The sequence below is a fragment of the Artemia franciscana genome, unplaced genomic scaffold (genome assembly GCF_032884065.1).
Source record: "Artemia franciscana unplaced genomic scaffold, ASM3288406v1 Scaffold_2059, whole genome shotgun sequence".
NCBI lineage: Eukaryota > Metazoa > Arthropoda > Branchiopoda > Anostraca > Artemiidae > Artemia > Artemia franciscana.
In genome coordinates this window covers 16,032-26,690 of record NW_027063093.1, presented here as the reverse complement: position 1 = coordinate 26,690, position 10,659 = coordinate 16,032, and the positions used below count along the sequence as shown (strand labels likewise).

The window sequence follows — 10,659 nt, the reverse complement described above, 5'->3', positions numbered from 1 at the left end:
GACATAATAAGTGAAAGTTCAGAGAACTATGCTTTGAAGTCAAGGAAATATGGCATAATATTCCAGAGAACGGGCAGGGGTGCAAAGGAGGAGGGTTTGGCGGCAGACTAGCAGCCTACCCCTGGAAAAAAGATTTGCCATTGAACCGTCTAATTGAGAGCCAACATGATACCGACTATACAACCTGCCGACGACTATGGACCACCCCCAGACTCCTTGACGACGAATTCGGACCGCCCCCAGACACGATTTTTGAAAACGAATTGCGAAATTAAACTTGGTTTTTGGAACGTAAGGACCATGGTTCAACTTTCTAAAACAGAACAGGTTGTGAATGAGATGGACAATTATGGCCTTGACATCCTAGCTCTGTCGGAAGTCCGTTGGACTGGTGCAGGTAGTCAAACCCTCAAGAAGGGATCCACAATCCTGCACAGTGGCACAGAAAAAAAGAAATAAGCAGGCGTCGCCATAATGCTGTCGAAATCTGCGTCCAGAGCCCTAACGAAATGGACGCCTATAAATGAGAAGATCATCGTGGCACGGCTTACAGGTCGCCAAGCTAAGTTAACAGTACTTGCATGTTACGAACCAACTAATGAGGCAGACGATACCACAAAAGATAACTTCTACAACACCCTACAAGCTGTCGCCAAGGATATCCCCAGCCACGATCTCGTCTGCTTTGTTGGTGACTTCGACGCCAAGGTGGGAAGCGACAAGTCCTATTGTCCTGAGGTTCTTGGGAGCCAAGGCCTCGGCGAAATAAATGAGAATGGGATACTGTTAGTTGACTTCGCACTAACAAATGACCTTATCATCGGAGGAACCCAGTCTCAGCATAAAACTATCCGCAAATACTCATGGAACTCGCCTGATGGTCGAACCCACAACCAGATTGACCATATCTTGATCAACAAAAAGTGGAAGTCAAGCCTTCAAGATGTAAGAGCCTACAGAGGAGCCGACGTCGCCTCAGACCACGCCTTGATGATTGCAAAGCTGTCCCTCAAACTGAAAGCCACAAAAAAATCCCAACCAAAGAGAAACCTGCCTACGACTTTGAAAAGCTCTCAAACGCAGCAGTTCGTCATAGGTTCAACATACAGCTTACAAACAGGTTTGAGAGCTTGGCCCTAGATTTGGATAGAGAAGCCACTGTGGAGACAACCTGGGCCACCTTAAAAAAAGCCTACAACCAGACAGAAATAGAAACAATTGGGCACAAAAAAAGACCCAAAGACGAGTGGTTATCTGATAAGACATGGACCCTTATCGAAGAGCGTCAGAAACTAAAACAACGTCTTCTAAATGATGGAGATAACAGCGACACAGTCTTGATTAACCAGCTGTATCGATACCAAGACAAGCTGGTAAAAAAAAGCGCAAGGGGAGATAAACGGAACTTTCTAGAACAAAAGGCAGCTATGGCAGAAGAAGTGGCCAAGCGCGGCGATTCCAGAGCTGTCTATGAAATCACCAATGAAATCATCGGGAAACGTCGCAACCTAAATGGACCAGTAAAAGACGGAAACGGGAAGACAGTCACAGCCGCCAATGAAATCTCTGAAGTTTGGGCCCAACACTTCGAGAAAGTTCTCAACCGACCTAGTCCTCCGAGCACAGCAGATATCCCCACAACCCTTTTCCTGGAACTTAAAATCAATACGAAAGAACCGTCAACCGAAGAACTGGTACAAGCCGCTCGCAAACTGAAGAACGGCAGAGCACCAGGACGCGACAGGATATCAGCAGAAATGATTAAAGCCTCTTTAGGCGCTTGCATAACTGTGTGGATCACATTCTTTGCATGTATATGGAAATCAGAGAAAGTCCCCGAAGAATGGAGAAAAAGCACACTCATCAAGCTTTTTAAGAAAGGAGAGGCAGCAAAATGCGATAACTGGAGGGGCATCAGTCTCCTTTCTATCCCGGGGAAACTATTCTCACAGATAATCCTTCGTCGCATCCAGACAGCCTTAGATAAGCACTTGCGAGACGAGCAACATGGCTTCCGCCCATCCCGCTCCTGCTCCGACCTTATATATGTCCTACGCATGATGATCGAGGAATGCAATGAATGGAGGCAAAAGATGTACCTTGTCTTTGCGGATTTCGAAAAAGCCTTCGATTCAATACACCGAGATTCGCTGTGGAATATCGTCCGATATTACGGCATTCCAGAAAAACTTGTATCCTTGATCATTGCCCTATATGAAAACACCGAGTACTGCGTTCTGACCCACGAAGGAAATACAAGGTATTTCCATATCATGTCCGGTGTCAAACAGGGGTGTGTCCTCTCCCCCTTGCTTTTTGTCCTTGTAATTGATTATGTGCTCCGAGACTGCACGGGGTTTGGTATCCAAATATGCGACAACAAACGACTAGTAGATCTTGATTTCGCCAACGACATCACCCTGATGGAAGCAAACAAGGAAAGGCTCCAGGATCTTCTCGAAGTAATCCGAGAGAAAGCGAGTCTTTTGGGACTAAAGATCAACTCGGACAAAACAAAAATCATGGCAACGAGCGACTCACCACTGGGCTTAAAGTGCGGGGACAATACAGTAGAGCAGGTAGTGGATTTTAGATACCTTGGATGTACAGTCGAAGGAACTGGATCCAGCGAAAAGGAGGTGCAGTCTAGGATTGGACAAGCCAGTGGAGCTTTTAATCGACTAAAGCCAGTGTGGCGATCGAAAAAGTACTCCCTGAAACTGAAAATGAGGCTGTTCAACAGTAACGTCATCTCCGCCCTCCTTTATAGCTGTGAATGTTGGAAACTAAACCAACACCAAGAAAAGAGGATTCTTGCCTTCGAGGACAACTGTCTTCGCAGAATACTGAACATTAACTGGAGAGACCACATAACCAACCAGACTGTTCGGTCTATATCGCGCCAGCCCTGGTAACAGATGTCATACGCCAACGCAGATGGCGCTACCTGGGGCATGTTATCCGTATGGTGGGAGATAGACTCCCCAGAACTGTACTGGAGTGGCAACCAGAGGGAACCCGAAGAAGAGGGAAGCTGAAGAATACACTTCGTCGTACGTACCAGCGGGACCTAAAACACATCAATGCGATAGTCCAACCCCAGTGGGAAGACGTCTGGGCAGCAGCACATATGAGGGACGACTGGTGGCTCTTTTTGGATGCCCTGGGTGCCTCTGGCGGCACAGGAGGAACTAAGGTCTAAGGTAAGGTCTATCCATAACAGAACAAGTGTGCTGCTACTGCTGTAGACATAATTTAGTTCATTCCATGCTACATTTAAATACAACTGAGGTAAAAAATAGCATTTCTAGTTTATTGAAGAATACATGGTCTTTTCGGAATTGGTTGTAATAGTGCAGTATATTTTAAAATATTAAAAATTACATTTTTCTATAAACTTTACTAGGTTGTATAATCTATATATATATAAATAAGTTGTGTTTTTGTTTAAGCTAGGAATTTTAATCAGCCGGGGGAATGGCAAATTCAGACACAGTCTATGCATTTCCATCATCCTCAAAGAAGCAAATATTTTCAGCGATGGCAATTACAATGGTGCAACCATGGTGTTAATTCAAGTATAATTAACACAGTAAACCAAATAAAAGCTTTTTTACACGCCTTCATACAGAACTTCATCTAGGACTATCCAGAAATTCACAAAGAGGTGATACACAATTTTTATCAGCCGGGAGAATGGCACTTTCGAACCCAGTCGATGAATTTCCATTAACCTGAAAGAAGCAAATATATTTAGCGATGGCAATTAAAATGGTACAACCACGTGTTAAGTCAAGTAAAATTAATGCAGTAAACCAAAAAAAGGTTTTTTTTTTTACACGCTTCAATATAAAGTTTCAGCTAGGAAAATCCCAAAAATTCTTCAATTGGTTAGACACAGCTTTTGGTTTCCCCCTCCAACTCCCCCCAATATCACCAGATCTGGTTGGGATTTAAAATGAGAGTTTCAAAGTACAAGATCCTTCTAAAGATTAAATTTCGTTAAGATCTGATCACCTTTTCGTAAGTTAAAGATGGCTCAATTTTTTAATTCTTCCGAATTACTCCCCCCCCCCAAATTCCACCAAAGAGAGTGAATCTAGTCTGGCTATTTCCATCGCATATCTTGGACTTGTGCTTATCCTTCCAACCAAGTTAGATGCTAATATAGTTAGATGCTAATATGTATTAGATGCTAAACAAACTTGCACTTACTCGCTTAGCCAGTTCACATGGTAACGGTTTCTATTTCTAAATCCATCTACTCGGAGAAGACTGATTTTCTGCCTCTTTCTCCTTTTTCAAGGCTGCCAATTTCCACTTTTGAGCTCCTGAAAAACTCAAGTGCAGCAGTAGCAGCACACTTATTTTGTTATGGATAGAGCTCTAATCTATGTAAACCGAAAAATTTAAATAAGAAAATATTCTAATGAAACATAATTGTCATTTTATTTCATAATGCTATGAGATAAAACATACATGATATGAGAATTTTTATGTATTGTAAAATATTCCACAGTTTATTTGGTAGTTGTATGAAACCTCTGCAGTAGAGTTGTCACATATCCTAGATATGATGTTGAGAGTCTTATTTTGATCGTTTGACTTTTTACGAGTGTTTGCCTCCAATTTTCATAACAAGGATAAAAATTACTGCCAATTCTTTAATGTATATATTGTTTGAAAAATACTGTTTTTAAGAGTTTAGGATCATTAATTAGTTCATTAATGTACTGTTTATTCTTATTTTTGAGTCATATTTGCAAGTGTAAGTCTCAATTATAGTTAAAACCTCTGGCATAAAGTAAGAAACGAAAACAATTCAGATTTTTGCAACTGCTTAATCAATTGATTAAATGATAAAATTTCTAGATATTACAAGTAATTTACGATGATCAAAGATCACATACAAAATAACGTTCAGCCAAGAACTTTTAGTTTTCTTCTGGCTCATCTCTTTTACTTTTCTAAGGAATACTACGTCCTTTTCTACAAAAACACTATGTATGAAATTCTTCAAAGTTAAGAATTTCTTATAAATCTCAGCAACAGTTTTTCAAAGAAAAGCAAAGAAAAATAATTTCAGCCATAGCTTTATTTTCCTTGTTCGTTAGCAAGAACCTACAGCGTGTGACCTGAAGTCTGTCATCAGAAATAAAAGGGTCAGGGTCAGAAATAAAAGTTATCATTAAAACAAATGTTCAAGATATTTAAACAGCCTAATTCCACCTGAAAATGACGTTAAAGCGATACTATACAATCCACAATTTACAATCTATAAAGTACTTTATAGTTGAGTCTTTTTGACAAGCCTGTGTAGCACAGTGGTAGATGCAATGGACTTAGTCCGATAGGCGCAGGTTCGATTCCTGCCACAGGAAAATTTTTTAAAATATTAGTCAATTAAAATATGAATAAAGTACCAGAGAGCTAAGCTCTGAAGTCTGGGAGATGTGGCATAAAATTCTAGGGAAGGAACTTTTAAAAAGATAATTGGTAGGCCTTATTTTGTTGAAAGATCATTAATTTTACGGTCAAGCATGGATTTAATGTTTAATAATGTTTATTGTTAGCTACAATGTTTATTATTACAAGAATCTTGCTATCTTGAGTAACTTTGGGATATGTTGTTTCTTGACTAGGTTGCAGCTATCTCAACAACAATGATGAGACTCAATTTTTCGATGATTAAACACAGGGAAACACAATTTTTATCTCTGTTGACATAATAAGTGAAAGTTCAGAGAACTATGCTTTGAAGTCAAGGAAATATGGCATAATATTCCAGAGAACGGACTTTTAAAAAGATACGGGGTGGGCAATATATTATTAAAAGATCATCAACGTTATGGCAAAGCATTGACTTAATGTCTAATAATGTTTATTTTTAACTAGAAAACCATTTGATGTAGCAATGTCTTTAAAGTAAGCCATTAAACAGTCTTTTACGATTTTTAGTGCTCCGTTATTTGCGGACATAACTAAAGAATAAAATATGTTTATGATAAAAGCTTTAGGATTGCAGCAACTTTCGTTTCTTTTCGAGCTAGTGCATTTTCCTTGTTCTTTAAGCAAAAAGACTGTTACTATTTCTTATCGGTGATTTAAGCACGGTGCTTCTAGTGGTGTTGAAGGTGTTGCCTGACACCATTTTTGAGTTTTTTTGCTCCATTTAATGATGGTATAGGATGTTTTTGTTTTTTCTTAGGTTGAAGTCACCGCTCATACTGTGATTACTTCCAATACATACAAATTCTCATATCATTATGAAATAAAATGACAATTATGTTTCATCAGAAACTTTTCTTATTTAAATTTTTTGGTGTATATAGATTAGAGTTCTATCCATAACAGAACAAGTGTGCTGCTACTGTTGTAGACATAATTTAGTTCATTCCATGCTACATTTAAATACAACTGAGGTAAAAAATAGCATTTCTAGTTTATTGAAGAATAGATGGTATTTTCGGAATTGGTTGTAATAGTGCAGTTTATTTTAAAATATTAAAAATTACATTTTTCAGTAAACTTTACTAGGTTGTATAATCTATATATATAACAATAAGTTGTGTTTTTGTTTAAGCTAGGAATTTTAATCAGCCGGGGGAATGGCAAATTCAGACACAGTCTATGCATTTCCATCATCCTCAAAGAAGCAAATATTTTCAGCGATGGCAATTACAATGGTGCAACCACGGTGTTAACTCAAGTATAATTAACACAGTAAACCACAGAAAAGCTTTTTTTACACGCCTTCATACAGAACTTCATCTAGGACTATCCAGAAATTCACAAAGAAGTGATACACAATTTTTATCAGCCGGGGGAATGGCACTTTCGAACCCAGTCGATGCATTTCCATTAACCTGAAAGAAGCAAATATATTTAGCGATGGCAATTACAATGGTACAACTACGGTTTAAGTCAAGTAAAATTAATGCAGTAAACCAAAAAAAGGTTTTTTTTTACACGCGTCAATATAGAGTTTCAGCTAGGAAAATCCCCAAAATTCTTCAATTGGTTAGACACAGTTTTTGGTTTCCCTCTCCAACTCCCCCCAATATCACCAGATCAGGCTGGGATTTAAAATGAGAGTTAAGATTTCGTTAAGATCTGATCACCTTTTCGTAAGTTAAAGATGGCTCAATTTTTTAATTTTTCCGAATTACTCTCCCCCCCCCCCAATTCCACCAAACAGAGTGAATCTAGTCTGGCTATTTCCATCACATATCTTGGACTTGTGCTTATCCTTCCAACCAAGTTAGATGCTAATATCTCCGCTTTAAGCGTTTTCAAAGATTTCTCCCCCCCCTCAAATGACACTGGATCTGGTCGGGATTTAAAATAATAGATCTGAGTTATGAGGTCATGCTAAATTTAAAATTTCATTGAGATCCAATCATTCCTTCGTAATTCAAAAATACCTCATTTTTTCTATTTTTTTCAAATTAACCCTTCCCCGCCTAGTCCCTAAGGAGAGCGGATCCGTTCCAGTTATGTCAATCACGTATCTAGGACTTGTGCTTATTTTTACCACCAATTTTCATCCCAATCCTTTCACTGTAAGTGTTTTCCAAGATTTTAGGTCACGCAACCCCAACTTCTCCCAATGTCACCAGATCCGGTCGGGATTTAAAAACAGAGCTCTGAGACACAATATCCTTCCAAACGTCAAATTTCATTAAGATCAGATCACTCCTAGGCCAACCTGACTTTTATACATAATAGTGATAGATGGTAATAAGCTTACCTAAGCTATGGATGTCATGTGATTGATTTTTCTTCTAACGATAATTACGAAAGGACTTGTGCCTGTCATCAAAAGGTTAAATTCAAATTTCTTGCCAAAAAGTAAACAAACTAAATAAAAAAAACTAAAAACACTGAACAACACTAATGATGAGCTGAACCTGGAATTATTGTTGTGCCATGGCCTGAATTTTGATAAAGGCATTGATGGCTGCTGTCCTAGTGGATCTTAAAGAGGTTGGGCTTTTAGGAAAGTGGTGGGTTTTCTTGTGAGTTTTCAATTTATGGGTGATGGGTTCCCAAATTTCGCTAATATGAAACTCACCATTGTCCTTATTGATGGTTGGTTTATATTTAGCAATTTCCAAAGCTTCTCTGATTTTCTATTTTAAGAGTTGTGGGACAATAGCAATAAGTTGGGCTTGGTCAAACTTAATGGAGTGGGAAGGTCTTCAAAGATATGATGGGCCAATGCAGAGAAATTATCTTCCTCCTTTAGCTTTGTCATTTTAAAGCAAGCATCAATGGAATCAGCATGTTCTTTTAATCGGCGATGTAGAGGTCTCATGGTACGACCTATATAGGTATCACCATAGCTGCAAGGAATCTCGTTAACCCCTGGTGGATCTGAAAAAATCTTATCCTTGCCTTTGTTCAAGAAGGAGGAAATAGTCCTTCCTGAGGGTAAAAACACCTTAAGGCCAAGCTTAGTGAGTTTGGAACTTAAAATGTCATTAATGCCCTTGATATAAGGCAATGACAAAAAGGATTTATCATCTTCAATCTTAGTAGCAAAATTCTTGGTAATTCCGCTCATCTTTCTCCTGGAAATAACCTTGTCAGTGACTTTTTGGGGGTTCTTTACCTATCAGAACATCTCTTATATAATCAAGTTCAGCCTTAGGCTCAAAATCAGAGGAGTATACCAGAAATGCTCTATCAACCAATGAATAGACTACAGAATTTTCGACTATAGGGTTGTTGTAAGAGTCTTATCTCGAATATTTATCACTATGAGTTGGCTTTCTATACACGCTAAAGTCCAACCTGGTTTCTCGTTTTGTAATGAGGACATCTAAGAAGGGTAAATTGCGGTTATTTTCAAGTTCAATGGTGAACTTAATATCTAGGTCCTGCTGGTTAAAAATATTGAAAATTATCTTAATTCATCTTGTGCTCCCTTCCAAATAATTTGGAAAAGAGGCCCCCCAAAGAGAGCGGATCCGTTCCGGTTATGTCAATCGTGTATCTAGACTTATGATTATTTTTCCATCCAAGTTTCGTCCCGATCCCTGAACTCTAAGCATTTTTGAAGATTTTTGTTCCTCCCACCCCCAACTCCCTGCAATGTCACCGGATCCGGTCGGGATTTAAAATAAGAGCTCTGAGACACGATATCCTTCCAGTAATCAAATTTCATTAATATCCGATCACCCATTCGTAAGTTAAAAATGCCTAATTTTTTCAAATTTTTCCGATTTTACAATCCACCCACTCCCCATCCCAGATTGTGAAATCGATGAAAAGACAATTTCTAACCTAATATGTTCTGGTTCCTAATACACCTGCCAAATTTCATCGTCCTAGCTGACCTGGAAGTACCTAAGGTAGCAAAACCGGGACAGACCGACAGGCCGACAGAATTTGCAATCGCTATATGTCATTTGGTAGATACCAAATGCCATAAAACACAGAAAATCCTTTTCCGCCCAAATTCAGCTGTTTTAAGCCGCAAAACTGTGAGTTGCACAGAAAATTGAAATCCAAAAGAACAGAAAAACAAACTTGCACTTACTCGCTAAGCCAGTTCACAAGGTAACGGTTTCTATTTCTAAATCCATCTACTCGGTGAAGACTGATTTTCTGCCTCTTTCTCCTATTTTCAAGGCTGCCAATTTCCGCTTTTGAGCTCCTGAAAAACTCAAGTGCAGCAGTAGCAGCACACTTATTCTGTTATGGATAGAGCTCTAATCTATGTAAACCTAAAAATTTAAATAAGAAAATATTCTAATGAAACATAATTGTCATTTTATTTCATAATGTATGATATAAAACATACATGATATGAGAATTTGTATGTATTGTAAAATATTCCACGGTTTATTTGGTAGGTGTTTGAAACCTCTGCAGTAGAGTTGTCACATATCCTAGATATGATGTTGAGAGTCTTATTTTGATCGTTTGACTTTTTACGAGTGTTTGCCTCCAATTTTCATAATAAGGATAAAAATTTCTGCCAATTCTTTAATGTATATATTGTTTGAAAAATACTGTTTTTAAGAGTTTAGGATCATTAATTAGTTCATTAATGTACTGTTTATTCTTATTTTTGAGTCATATTTGCAAGTGTAAGTCTCAATTTTAGTTAAAACCTCTGGAATAAAGAAAGAAACGAAAACAATTCAGATTTTTGCACCTGCTTAATCAATTGATTAAATGATAAAATTTCTAGATATTTCAAGTAATTTACGATGATCAAAGATCACATACAAAATAACGGTCAGCCAAGAACTTTTAGTTCTCTTCTGGCTCATCTCTTTTACTTTTCTAAGGAATACTACGTCCTTGTCTACAAAAACACAATGTATGTCTTTCCTCAAAGTTAAGAATTTCTTATAAATCTCAGCAACAGTTTTTCAAAGAAAAGCAAAGAAAAATAAGTTCAGCCATAGCTTTATTTTCCTTGTTCGTTAGCAAGAACCTACAGTGTTTGACCTGAAGTCTGTCATCAGAAATAAAAGGGTCAGGGTCAGATATAAAAGTTATCATTGAAACAAATGTTCAAGATTTTTAAACAGCCTAATTCCACCTGAAAATGACGTTAAAGCGATACTATACAAACTACAATTTACAATCTATAAAGTACTTTATAGTTGAGTCTTTTTGACAAGCCTGTGTAGCATAGTGGTA

The 10,659-nt window shown here is 38.0% G+C and overlaps 1 protein-coding gene across 1 annotated transcript; it reads left to right on the top strand.

Moving 5' to 3' along the window:
* The first annotated feature begins 474 nt into the window (after window positions 1-474).
* LOC136042804 (craniofacial development protein 2-like) lies at window positions 475-1,140 on the top strand. Its single transcript, XM_065727745.1, has one exon. It carries the CDS (start codon window positions 475-477, stop codon window positions 1,138-1,140), a length of 666 nt encoding a protein of 221 aa, XP_065583817.1.
* Window positions 1,141-10,659: the final 9,519 nt, after the last annotated feature.

Coding starts and splice junctions, on each gene's coding strand:
- LOC136042804 (XM_065727745.1), top strand. CDS start 475: ATGCTGTCGAAATCTGCGTCCAGAGCCCTAACGAAATGGACGCCTATA.